The following is a 14,467-nucleotide window of genomic DNA, read 5'->3' as shown; positions in this document are numbered from 1 at the left end:
TAACCAGGCCTCCCCTCTATGGTAGAGCATCTTTCATCTTTCCCATTGTAACCATTCTTTGTCACGTTATATCACTGAATTGTCAGACCTGACGTTGCAAATTTCAGTTCAGGAACCATTTTGTTTTAATAATCGGGCTTGTGTATGATGTGTTAAAAATAATAAGCCACCACCTATTTTTTTAGTCATATCTATAGCATTAGATAAGGCAGCTGTTGTTTATGCAAATGAAATCTTGACAATTTCCTGGAACTTTACCAACATTTATAAAGACCCAAAATGTTCTGCTTTCATCGCTGAAGTTGATATTTCCAATGGAGAAGGCTGCTAGGATCAGCTCAGATGGTGTGTGTTGGCATTGAGGAAGGCACCCCATTTTCCTCCCTCCTCCTCCATTGGTTGAGGGACCAGTCAGTACTCCTGTTTCCAATAAGCACTTGTCATGTAAAGCACTTTTTTATAGATATTTTTAAGCCATGTTTAAGAAAAGTTTTCTTATAGATGCCATCAAATTGGAAGCTCTTGAAGAGCAAGAATCTGCCTTTTAAAAAGAAAGTCGTTTTAAAAAAAATTCAACCAGAGTGAGAAAAATTCAAGGAGAAAAATAGATCTGAAAAACAGGTCTTAACTCTTCCACCCTCAACTTCACATCCCTACTCCCAGGATAACAGTTTCTTGTGCATCCTTCAGAAACTTTCTATGCACATACAAGAAAACGTGTTTTGTTTATGTAATTTTTCAACATAAATGGGGTGAGACTCTATACTGTTCTACAACTTGATTTGGGGGTTTTTACTGGATAGATTTTTGGACCTCTTGCTGAATTTGCACATGACGATCAACACATTCTTCATTAACTGCTGGATATTATTTCATTGTTTGGATGTACCATAATTTATTCAGTCAGTTCTCTGCTGACGGGCATTTCGGTGGTTTCCAGCTTTTTGTTACTGTAGACAATGCTGTAGTAAATATCCTTATGCACATATCTTTATGAGCTTGGGCAAGTATGTGTTTAGAGTAAGTTTCTAACAATGAGATTACATGGTCAAAGGTAATTTCGATAGATATTACCAAATTGTTCACTAATTTACATTCCTGCAGCCCACACTGAGTATCATCAAAGTTTAGAGCTTTTGCCAATTTGCTGTGTGTCAACAATATCTCATTATTTTAATTTGCATTTCTATAATTATATACACGGTCAAATATCTTCCCATATTTGGGGGAGGCAGGACGCATTTATATGTCTTTTCTTCTGACCTCCCTGTTCATATCTTTGGCTGGGACTATATCTTGTATTTGTTGAGTACCCTCGTATATCCGATACACTGTTGGGCACATGGATACTCAATAACTATTCGAATTTAACTTGTATAATATATGGGACACACAGAAAGAATCTAAAATATTACTTGCTGGAGTGTAAGATCCTTGAGGTATACTGCCATCTCTAGAGACCTTCACTCTCACAGGATGACAAACACAAGATGTATTCTCAGGAGACTGCTGTATATTACAACCTTAATTTGATACAATGGGAGATGAATTTTTTCAAGGGGCAGGTTCTGTGTTCCTCATATGTATTTTCATACACATGTGGACTAAATTTCCAAAATAAAAATCATTATTTCTTGCCTAGATTATACAACAACAAACTCCTAACTGATTTTTGTGGCCCCTCTCTTATTCCCCACCAATCCATTCTCCACACAGCTGCCACCTTGATGTTTCTAAAATGCAAATCCAAGATTCTTTTGGCTTAAAGTCCTTCAATAGATCCACCACGCCTTCAGAATAAAGTAGGAACTGCTTAGCTTGCCATATAAGACCGCTGCCTTCTTCAGTAATTGTTAGTTTGTCTTCATTCCACACATATATAAACACCCAGTGCCCATCACTTCACACTGCTAGAGGGACCTCAAGCTCTTTACATCTTTCTGCTGTGGTGCATGCTGTTTGTCCCTTTTAGAATATCCTTTTGTCTTTTCTCTATCTTGTGGCCTCATTCTCATCCTTCAGGAGGAATCCTGTCATCCCTTTTGCTAAACATAAAAGGCCTTGCCACAGCCCTTCTCCTAACAGTAAAAGGTCCCCTGGGCTTACCTCTAACAATGCTTGCTTCACTCTCTTATAAGTGTTCATCTAACAGTCGGTCTCTAGGAGACTGAATTCCTCAAGGCTAGGAATCATGTCTTATTCCTCAGTACACAACACAAAGTCTGCAACACTGCAGGGGCTCAATAAACATATATTCAATGTAAAATTATAAAGCAGCTAAGCTGACAACAGTATAGAGAAGCCTTTTTCCATGTTGTTTCAAGTAGACGGGATATTAGCTGTTCACATGTTATAGTTGGATTTGATGGCTGATGCCTGGATTTGTGCCTCCAGAGTTGAATTATCTGCTGTATCTAATGAGTCGATGTATGTAAAATAATCTCAAGATGGTATGTCATTAATACTTTCTTAACCTAAGGGAAAATACTGCCAAACAGGAAAAATATTCAGTTCTGCAGAGAATGTATAAAGAATATTTAGTAGAGTAAAAGAAGTCAATGATTTTTGTGATTTCCTGTAGCATTGAGCCCTTGGAGAGAGCAGTGTCCTCTCTGTTTTACGGGTTTACTTGCAAAGACATGGGCAGGAGAGGTGATTTAGTAGAGGCCAGAAGAAAGAAAGAATATGATTTTCCTTTTGTATGACTGTTGGCTACGTGTCTCTAAATAAACATGGATTTATGTGAGATAAAAACACAGTACTTGTTTACATAATGTGTTTCCCAACCTTTGCTACGGAAGAGACACGATCCTATTCCAGATGTCAGCATAATGTAGACATCCTCTGAGAGTACTTTTATGAAGCGAAAAGAAGAAATGTCTGAGAAGAATAATTCTCATAACATTCTCAACTAGCTGCCTTTTCTGACTCCTCTTATTCCTCCCACTACTCTCAGAGCATGTTCTCCTGACCTCCTCTGTAGCAGGTCTTCCTCAGAGAACTGATCCACGTTCCAGTCTTTTCACTCTCACCTGTATATCTTTCTCTTAGAGCTCTGGCCTTCCTACAAGTATCCATTCATTCATTCATTCATTCAACAAACATTTACTGAGTATCTGTGTCAAGCCCAAGGTGAAGAAGACAGACGTGATTGCCTGCCTTATGGAACTTACAGTCTGGGGCACAGCTCCTCTTAAGGAGGCCCTCTCTCTTTCTAGATTCTGGTCACTGTTCCTCCCTTGTCCCTTAAGGCTGGGGGTGGGGGGATGGCAAAATCCCTAGGATTCTCTAATGTCCCGTGTGGTTCTCCTATACCCGTCCTTACCTTTGTAAGAAGCCCTTTCTTAAACCCTCCTCAAATCATCCTAATTTGAGTGTGCCAAGTGTTTTCTGCTCTAACATTGACTGATATTAAACTTGCAGTAGACTTAGAACTCAGGCAAGGCTTCTCTGAAGTAAAATCTGAGCTGAAAGATGGAGAAAGTAAACTAGGTGTCTTAGTCCATTTAGGATGCTATAACTGTATACCATAGACTAGGTGGGTTATGAATAACAGAAATTTATTTCTCACAGTTCTGGAGGCTGAGGTGTCCAAGATCAAAGTCCTGGCAGATTTGGTGTCTTGTGAGAGCCCTCTTCCTGGTTCATAGACAGCTATTGTCTCACTGTGATCTCATATGGGAGAAGAGGCAAGGGAGCTCTCTGGGGTCTCTTTTATAAGGGCACTAATCCCATTCATTAGATCTCCACCCTCATGACCTAAGCATCTCCCAAAGGCCCTGCCTCCAGACACCATCATATCAGGAGTTAGATTTCATCATACGAATTTGCAGGGGAGGTGATATAAACATTCAGTCTATAGTATTAGGCCATTATGGGAAAAGAGACTAAGGATGTGGCTCTCCATCTGAAGCCTGGGGGTAGAGTGGCAGTGACAGTGAGGGAAAGGCACAAAACTGTGCTGTAAAGATGGTAAGGATCAGACTATGCAAAGCTTTAAGCCAATGCAGAATTTGGGATTTTGCCCTAAGAGCAAATTTTGAAAAGCTCACTCTGGATTCAAGGGAGTCCAGGTTGGCTGGGAGAAAAACAAGGGAGAGATTCTAAAAGCATAGATTAGAATGGTGGCAAGTGGGTATGGAGCAATGTCAGCATATTCAAGAGCTAAGACTGGGACCTGGTAATGGATCCTCAATATTTCTAACACATCTTCACACAGAGAAACAACCAAGACCTCAGGTTCTTCATGTGCTAAACCAAACTCCTATAACATCTCCCTAATTTCCCAGTTCATTCATTGGTACCAATACTGTTTTATTCCCAGAACCCAGACTTTAAGCTTCCTCATTCTCTCTTAAGACTGGCTTCTACCACGTGACAGGATATGTGGTCACCAGTGGCATCTGAGTTTCCCTTCTTTTGGCTTCCATCTTCATTGTGGGACTATCTCTCTTTTTCAGATCCAGATTCAGAAGTTGTAGGGAAGCACAATGAGTGGCCCAGATTGGGTCACTTGTCTACCCACGGGCCAGTCAGCTGAGGCTCTGGGCTCATGTAGGAACGTGATCATTCCCAGAGTCATGTGGTCAGAGGGAGCTGTTCCAAGGAGAAGGGAGAGGAAGGAGTTCTGGACAGATAGTTCCTTACCTCTCTCCTGCTGCATCTTGGAGAGAGATTAGAATTGTTCCTTCAAAGCCCCAAGGGGTAACAGTAGGAGAAACAGGTGAAAATGAAAAGGAAATTTTTTTCCTCAACATGGGGAAAAACTTTCTAATAGTCAAACCTATTGGAACATGAAATATGGTCTTTGAAAGTAGTAAGTACACAGTCACTGATGATAATCAAGTATACACTAGGTAAACACTTGTTGGGAGTGTTGGAGAAGGTCTTCAGAACCAGAACACTGAGAATCTGGTTAGAGAGCTCCTGCAGGAAACAAACCGAAAGTAAACAGTAACATCTTAATACTTGCTCCAGTCCATACTAAGACACATGCAAAAGAGTTCCCAACATACTGTTTGTGTTTCCAACTTATTGCTTGAGCTTCCTGCTTCAAATGAGAGACGAATCCTATGAAGAAAAGCTATTGAGAGCTCTTATGTTTAAATTTCAAAAAAATGGAAACATACATTTTCTTAGTTTTTCATCCTAGTAAACATTTCTGAACCAGCATGCTATTTTCTGAGGGAGAAAATTAAAAATTTTCTGTCTTGGCTATAAAGAGGCAAGTGTGTGTCCCCAGGTTGACCCCAAATTGTGTGTGTACCAAGCACATGACGAGAAGACAATAGCATGTTCTTAGCAGGTAGAGAAAGAGTAAGATAGAGGCAAAATGCAAGAGTGCGTTGCAACAGCAGCATTATTTATTGTCATGGAAACTTTCAACTCTGAGTGGCGCTCAGTATTCTGGACTAACAAAGAGACTCAACAGTCATGCATTCAGTAAATATTGAGGAAGTGCGTATTCTGTGCCAGGCACTCTGCTAGGTGCTGGGTAGAGTCAAGTGGGGGAGACCTCATTCACTGAACGATCAAACAAATGAGGATGTAATTATGAACTCAAGTAAGAGCTCTTAAAGAGAAGATCACAGTTGCTCTATTAGAAGAAGTAACAAAGGAACTCCGCTAGATTGGAGAGCGAGCGTCCAGGAGGACTTCTCAAGAGTGTGATGCTTGAGCCAAAATGTAAGGTTGGATATGATTTTACCAGGATAAGGGGGGCGGTTAGGAGCAGGAGAGGAGAACATGGTGTAGACAAGGGGGCACAGCCTGGGCAAAAGTCGCATGATGGCAGGGAGCATGGCATATTTCCAGGAATCAAGAGAAGCCCAGTGTGGCTGGAGCATGGTGAGTGAGAGGGAGAACAGTGCAAGATGAAGTTGGAAAAACACATAGAGACGAGGCTATGCAGAGCCTCAAAGGCCAAGGTAATAATTCTGGTCTTTCTCCCAAATACGATAGCTTCCCAATGATACTGAAGGGTTTGAAAGAGAGGTTGACATAATCAGATTAGCATTTTGGCCATAGTGTGAAGAACAGAGAAGTGAAGCCAGAATGAATGACTCTAAGGGGATCAATTCAGAGCTTTTACTGCAGATAACAGGAGGCAAGGTAGTTGCTTGGACTTTGGTGGTGGATGTAGAGCTGGTGAGAAAGGTAAATTCATAAGGCATTTCGGAGGAAAATTGACAGAAATTTTCATAAGAGCCTTGAGAGTGTTCCACTTCACAGTTCCTTCCTCTAAGACAGGGGTCATTCACCTACAGCCTATGGGCCAAATCCTGCCCATTGCAGAATTTTTTTTTTTCTTCCGTAAATAAGATTTTATTGGAACACAGCCACGCCACTTGTTTACTTATCGTTTATGTCTGCTTTCACACTACAGCAGCAGAGCTGAATAGTTGCAGCAGAGACCTGTGGCTTGTAAAGCCTAACATATTTACTGTCTGATCCTTTACAAAGAACCATGGGTTTTACACTACAAAAACACCTCCGTGATATTCCAAGATGCATAAGTTCTTAATTCGGGGTCCAGAAGTGCACGAATGGGCTTCAGATGATCTCCAACCACCTAAAATTGAAAGAAAATTTGGTATTCTTGGTCATTTTTCTGGGAAAACAGTTTCACCAGGTTTTAAAAAGAATCTGTGAATTCTCCCCGAAGTGAGCTATTTCCTAGTCCTCTCCCCAGTCTGTTCCCTGGCCCTAGAAGATGTTTAAAACCCAGACTGCTTTCAGTGAATAAGAAATTTACACTGGTACCAAATGATAAATATCAATAAGTATTGTATAGAACTTGCTGCAAGTTGCTAAACTCCTAACAGAAGATCTCCTGTAGAAGTATTTCACACTGGGCTCCTCTAACCCAGCCCTTATGGTAGCAGGTAACTCAGTGCTGTAAATGAGAGCTATGTAATCATTGTTGTCATGTTTTAGATTTCTCAAATAATTACTCACCCAAATAAATATTTAAACGTATACAAGATTGTAGGCAGTTTCCTTACAAGGGAATTACTTTAGGGAACACACAAATAAGCTGATCAGCCCACAGCAGCCCATGTCGTTTTCTGTTAGCTAGAATGCTTCTTCCATCTGACGATGAGCTCTCTGATTCCCCAGGGTCTGACGATGAGCTCTCTGATTCCCCAGGGTCTGACACACAGCAGTTTGGTAAATGATTACTGTATATGTAGAGAGATGATCAGGCTAACTGTTGCTCTCATATCATGCATGTATTTGTATATGTGTGTGTGTGTGTGTACATATATGATGTATTTATAGGAAGCATGTTAATGAAATAAATGTGTGTAAAATTCTGCTGTAAACAAAATCTTGTTTTTAAATGAAGGAACTGAAACCATAGTCTATCTTAAGTGAGGACATTATCCTCAGTTGTAAAAATATCTGAGTCAGCTCTGATTCAGTTAAAGCTCACTGCCTCCCTTCAAAACTCTAACATGCAAGTTGAATGGAAAGAGCATGGTATTTGCGGGGGGCAGGATTTTAATGTTAGATGAATTTGTCCACTGTGAGGATTCACAAGACGGTATTTATCTTTCATCTACATTATATTTTTTATGTGGTATTTGAAGTGAACCAATTGTCTTGACTCTTAAATAAAACACACCTTCTGGTGACAGAGCTCAGCATGTATAGGTGTGCCTGCAAGTCCTTTCTCTTCAGTTCCAAGAGGAGGGGCAGGGGTGGGAGGCCTGCCTGGGTCCACGAGAGAAAGGAGGAGGAAGCAGTCCCTGAGCATGCTCGGAGAGCAAGCCTGACTGAAAAGGATGCTTCTCCACCAGAGGAGCTGGAGGTTTTCATTACAGGTAGAGAGAAAAGGATTATAGCCAGAGCTGAGGAAACCAAACAACATAGAGTAACAAGTGCAAACGACAGGGCAGATATGCAAATGGGAGAACGAAGAGCAAGAGCAGGCTCCAGAGCACAGGCAGCCGGGGTGAGAAGCAGGCCAAGGAAGTGGCTCACAACCGAGCTAGGGCTTGACATGTGTGAATGAGCCTGATCTGGCACTCCCCCGTCCCTAGATGTTTGTGGCCTGGGAAGGCATGGGGGTCAAAACATGGCTTAGCATTAAATATCACATGTAAACATGTAAGATACAGGTGCTAGACTACACATTTCCGGCTTATTAACAAGTCACACAAAAAAAACAGATTGCTCTTGAAAAAATGAAATTATGGAAAGAGGAATGTTATATGATATCACTTCTATGTGGAATCTAAAAAATAATACAAATAAATCTATATACAAAACAGAAACAGACTCACAGACACAGAAAACAAACTTACCAAAGGGGACAGGGATGAATTAGGAGTATATGTGTACAACCTACTATACATAAAATAAACAATAAGGTCTTCATGTATACCACAGGGAACGGTACATTCAGTATCTTGTAATAACCTATAATGGAAAACAATCTGAAAAATATATATATATATATTATATATATAACTGAATCACTCTGCTGTACACCTGAAACTAACACAATATTATAAATTTCAATAAAAATAAAATAAATTTTAAAAATACTTAAAAACAATGTCACCAGGGTGGGAAAATGTTATAACCTGAAGTGTCTCAAGGTATGGTGTGGTCTGTGGACTCATGATCCCAAAAGATGGAACAGTTCCAGATGCAAAAAGGCGGGCAGTCTACATATTCTACCCTCCTCTCAGGAGATTCACAGTCTGTTAAAGGCTCTCAAAGGTCTTGCAAGAAAACCTCCTGGTTGACTTTGTTTAGCCAAATTATTTTCCATATTTTATAGTTAACATGGAAACCCTTTATTTCAAAATATACTTTGTTAATGCTTACTTAATAAAAAGCCAAACAAATGAGTTGTTTTGATTAAAGTTTCTTAATTGAATAAAATCTTCTAAATCTTAACATCTCCTGTCAAGAGAATTCTGCAGTCACTTTTTTTAATATCTTTATTGGAGTATAATTGCTTTACAATGTTGTATTAGTTTCTGCTGTACAACAAAGTGAATCAGCTATATGTATGCATATATCCTCATATCCCCTCCCTCTTGAGCCTCCCTCCCATCCTCCCTATCCCACCCCTCTAGGTTGTCACAAAGCACCGAGCTTATCTCCCTGTGCTATGCAGCAGCTTCCCACTAGCCATCCATTTTACCATTTAGTAGTGTATATATGTCAATGCTCCTCTCTCACTTCGTCCCAGCTTCCCCTTCTCCGCCCCGTGTCCTCAAGTCCGTTCTCTACATCTGCATCTTTATTCCTGCCCTGCCATTAGGTTCATCAGTACCGGTTTTTTAGACAATGGAATATTACTCAGCCATAAAAAAGAACGAAATTGAGTTATTTGTAATGAGATGGATGGACCTAGAGTCTGTCATACGGAGTGAAGTAAGTCAGAAAGAGAAAAACAAATACCGTATGCTAACACAATATATGGAACCTGTAGTCATTTTTACAAGATAAAATTAGATGCATCTTACACCAGAATAAACTCACAACATATACCAGAATAAACTTCAAATGGATCAGAAATCTAAATGTGAAAAATGAAAGCATGCAAGTAACTGGAAGAAAAAAAGCGTGAATTTCTATAGAACCTGGTTGTAGGGAGGAACTTCCTAACTCTGATTTGAAATACAGAGGCAGGGACTTCCCCGGTGGCACAGTGGTTAAGAATCCACCTGCCAATGCAGGGGACACGGGTTCGATCCCTGGTCCAGGAAGATCCCACGTGTCACAGAGCAGCTAATCCCGTGTGCCACAACTACTGAGCCTGTACTCTAGAGCCCGCAAGCCACAACTACTGAGCCTGCGTGCCACAACTGCTGAAGCCCGCACACCTAGAGCCTGCGCTCAGCAACAAGAAAAGCCACCGCAATGAGAAGCCTGCACAACACAACAAAGAGTAGCCCCCACTCGCCGCAACCGGAGAAAAGCCTGCACACAGCAACAAAGACCCAAAAGTAAATAGATAAATAAATAAATTTATTTTAAAATATAAATAAATAAATACAGAGGCAATAAAAGAAAAGATTGATGCATATGAGTACAGAAAAAGTAAAAACCTGTTGCATGGCAAAAAATATCATAAGCAAACACAGATGACAAAATGAAGGAAAGAGACCAAAAAAAAAAGACCTGATGGGCTTCCCTGGTGGCGCAGTGGTTGAGAGCCCACCTGCCGATGCAGGGGACACGGGTTCGTGCCCCGGTCCGGGAAGATCCCACATGCCGCAGAGCGGCTGGGCCCGTGAGCCATGTCCGCTGAGCCTGCGCGTCCGGAACCTGTGCTCTGCAACAGGAGAGGCCACAACAGAGGCCCGCGTACCGCAAAAAGAAAAAAAAAGACCTGATGGAAGAAGAGCAAAAGACATGAACAGACAGGGAAAAAAAAGAGATAGATATAAAATACATACATGCATACACATATATACACATATATATTAAATAGCCTTAAACATATGAAGAGTCAGCTCTACTCATAATGTTCATAATGAGAACAAATGCAAAAAAATGGAAATCAAAACTACTTTAAGTTATCAGTTATTATCTCTTGGGTTGGAAAGCATTAAAAACTTGACAACATAATACTGTGACATGTCTGTAGACAAACCAGCACTCTCAGACATTGCTGGTGGGAATGCTGATGGGTACAACCCTTGTGAAAACAATTTGTCAGTATCTAACAAAACCAAGTGTGCATTTACCTTTTATTCCAGGAATCCCACTTCCAAGAATTTATCTTGAAGGTATATCTCCACATATACAAAAATAGATATGCCCAAAGTTATTCATTGTAGCATTAATTGCAATAATCACAAAATATTTAAAACTTGCCTGAACACAGGACAGTGGTGAAATAAATGTATGCCACACTGCGGAGTACTATGCAGCTGTAAAAAAAAAAAAAAAGAATAAGGAAGCTCTCTATGAACTGGTATGAGTGATTTCCTGGATATATTTTAAGTTGAAAAAACGAAAGTGCAAAAGAGTAATTATAGTATACTACCTTTTACATTAGAAAGAAGAGGAATGAAAAAAATAGGCGTGTATCTGCTGAATTTTTGCAAAAAGAAACAGAGACACAAGAACTAATGAAATTAATTACCTCTGGAGGAGTGGGTGGGGATGGTGTTGAAATGATGAGGGGGTGGAAACAGACTGGAAGGGATGAAGGAAATCTAACTCTTACTGAATATGCTTTGCTGTAAAAGTTTGACTTTTGAACTGTTAATATTTTACCTACTCAAAACAACAAAAGTAATAAAAATCAAGAATGGGGAGAAAAACTTAATGCAAACAGAAGCAAATGATGCTAACTATATTTCAAATTAAGAATATAACCTCACTGAAGAGGTAGAAAATGAACTAGCCTAAGTAAATTTTGAACATGGTATTTTAACTAATGAAAAAAAGAACCATAAACAGAGAATCCTAGAGAGTAGGTTTGGGGTGTTTTATTGGTTGTTTTGTTTTGTTTGCTTAGTTTTGTGTGACACCACTTTTGGCGTGTTCTGGACTTCAGAAAGTAAGTAAATATACTGAGGCTAATGGGAGCCAGGTTCCTCAGTGTCAGAAAGGGAAAAGGAAAGATGAAAATGACTCTGTGGTATTATATTAGTATTAGAGGAAGCAATATGACCTCATGGTTATAGACCAGGGGCCGACAAACATTTCTGTAAAAGGCCAGATCACAAATATTTAACTCTGTCATCATAGCACAAAAGCTGTCATAGACAATACGTAAAAAGGTAAATGTGGCTGTATTCCAATAAAACTTTATTTATGGACACTGAAATGTGAATTATATATAACTTTCATGTGTCATGAAACATTGCTCTTTTAATTGTTTTCAACCATTAAAATATATAAAAACTATTTTTGGTTTGCAGTCCTTACAAAAACAGGCAGTGGGCCAGACTTGGCCCATGGCCATAGCTTACCAACCCTTGATAGAGAGATGATGATAGATAGATGATAAATAGAAAGATAGATAGATAGATAGCAAATGTGATAAAATGTTTAAATTGGAGAATCTAGGTGAAGGATATATAGGAGTTCTTTGTACTCTTGAAACTTTTCTATAAATCTGAAATTACTTTAAAACAAACAAAATTCACAAGAAGAAAAACTCTGTACTTTCCATAGCTACTGCTGAGAAGAAAAACATTAACCAAATCATTGGCCTAAGAAGTAATGTCTTGCCTTTTATAACATCTGCTTTTTCCTGCATGTCCATGGACCACGGTAGAAGCTACTACTGCCATCGTGTGGAGTTTCTAATTTGTCGCTGGGGTGTCATCATATGATAACATTATTTTTCTCCTGTTCATCTTTGCTCTCCGTCTCTCTTGCCGAGTAATGAAGCCACTGGGCTAGTAATTTGTATGTGACCTTGTAATTTTCTATAATGTAGGAATTTTTTGGTCTGCTATAATTAAATGGACTAAGTAAAAGGTGCTTATCAGAAAATGCCCCATTAGCTTGGAAGTCTGTGACAAATCCTTTCTGATGTCCTTAATGTGTTATTATGAAATTCAATTACACAGCAAGTTCACCTTGCTTATTTCACAAGCCATAATCTAGTGATAGCTAAGGTAAGCAGTGAGTGAAAGTATCTTAAAATAATACAGATAGGAATTGGATAATTTTTACATTAAGATCCTTTTTATACAAGAAGAGTAAATGGCTTGCAAAGAAAACTTCTATTGTATAGACTTGAAATCATTCTACAATCCTTGGCTGGTTTAATTCCAGCAGAATCCACTTCCTACCTTGGTTTATCATTGTGGGTACAGCCATGCTATTATCTTCACTGATAATGAAGATGATAATGGTCATAGCTGAAATTTTTTGACAGCAGCTCTGTACCCAGATCCATACCAAACGTTTTTCATCCATTTTTTTCATTTCATCTTAACGACAAAACTCTGGAGTAACTATTATTATCTCCTTTTTATACATAAGGCTTAGTGATGTTATAAATGACTTGGCTAAGTTCTCACATTTCGGAAACATGGTGCCAGGATTGTCCTGGAGAGCCAGTGCTCTTAGTTACTGGTCGGGACTGTCTCCCATTGTAGATAAAGACAGCAGGAAATGCAGGAATTTAGAAAGAAATTTTTTGGTCATGAGAACATGTTCCTGTTGAGAAGAAAAAGGTCAATGACACAGGCTGCTGATATCAATGCAAGAAATATAATTCACTTTGGAAAATCCTTCACATTCCCCTTCCTGCCCTGTCCCCGTGAGGAAGCTCAATAGCAAGTTTACAGATGAGAAAGGGTCGAAGTAGAACACACAGTGACTCATGCCTTCAGGATGTCACTGACTTACAGCACACCCACCCAGGTATCTGCTAGAGGGAGCAGAGAGACAGGAAAAGAATGGAAAGAAGGAAAGTAAAGAGACTGCGAATGAGGTTGGAAGTTTGGAGGCAGAGGGACGGGGAATGTAGGAGGTGCTTTCTGAAGTGGCTTTGCCCCCATTCATACCGGGAGAACTGAAGTATTGAGCCACTCAAGGGCCCAAAGGCCCTCACTCTTCCTTCTTTTGTCCTCCCCTGCCCTAAAGCCCCAAGTGAATGCATACCAGCTCCCACCATCATGGCTGGTCCATGACAGCTCCAAGACTAACTTCTCTGTTGAATCACCAAATGGACTCTTGTCATCCATGACATGTAACTTTGTCAGGCTTTCTTATCCAAAGGTCCTAAGGAGCTTTGTCTCTGCTGCATTTCTTCTTAGTTGTTGAAATAATTTTCTTAGGTGAGAGGAGCTGTGCTATAGTTGACGATCAACAGTAATAAACTTTTGAGAGGAACAGTCATCATCATTTAGCTGGTGTATTTATTGAACAGCTAGTTAGTTAAGTAATTGACTATGTATTTACAGATTTTTAAAACTGAATATTAGTTTCTGGACATCTTATTTTCTGAAATATGAAGAAGGGAAAAATGTTTTTTTGTGGAAGCCACAGGGAGTTAAAAATCCAGGAGAAACGTAAAATCTATATATGGAATTACAAACATGTGGTTCATTTATTTTCTTCTTTTCTTTTTAGGGACTGGTTAAATATGCTGAGCCCACCGATTGTTCCTCCCAGTCAACAGCCAGCAGAGCAGCATCAGGATTCTTCCGGAAGCTTGAGTGCTCAAGGTGGGAATATGAAAAACACCAAGCATAAAAAATAAAAATTATTAACTATATGTAGAGAAAATCAGTCACTTTGAGATGCCACTGTTTTTTTTAAATGCTGATCACTTAGGCTCACACACCCAAAATGAGGTAATCTGTGCCTCATTTTATAGGATTATAGGTTCTTTGCAACTAAAAGGAATTTAAAAGAGAAATTGTCCTTGTTCTCCTGAAGGTTAATCCATGGGCAAAATATAGTTTAAGGCGTAAGAGCATGGCTTTGGTGTCAAATTGACCTTCATCTGAATTCCAACTCTAGCAATTCC

At 39.6% G+C, this 14,467-nt stretch overlaps 1 protein-coding gene across 1 annotated transcript in view; it reads left to right on the top strand.

Annotated features, from left to right (window-relative positions):
- Nucleotides 1-14,467, top strand: part of CFAP20DC (CFAP20 domain containing) — a 272,252-nt gene that overhangs the window by 244,894 nt on the left and 12,891 nt on the right. Inside the window, exon 15 of the mRNA XM_007469022.1 lies at nt 14,068-14,162. Within this exon, the coding sequence (XP_007469084.1) occupies nt 14,068-14,162 (95 nt within the window). The remainder of the gene's footprint in view (nt 1-14,067; nt 14,163-14,467) is intronic.

This window comes from Lipotes vexillifer, unplaced genomic scaffold (assembly GCF_000442215.2).
Source record: "Lipotes vexillifer unplaced genomic scaffold, Lipotes_vexillifer_v1.1 scaffold989, whole genome shotgun sequence".
NCBI classification, from domain to species: domain Eukaryota; kingdom Metazoa; phylum Chordata; class Mammalia; order Artiodactyla; family Lipotidae; genus Lipotes; species Lipotes vexillifer.
The sequence above is the reverse complement of the archived record's forward strand: the minus strand, read 5'-3'. Positions and strand labels throughout refer to the sequence as shown.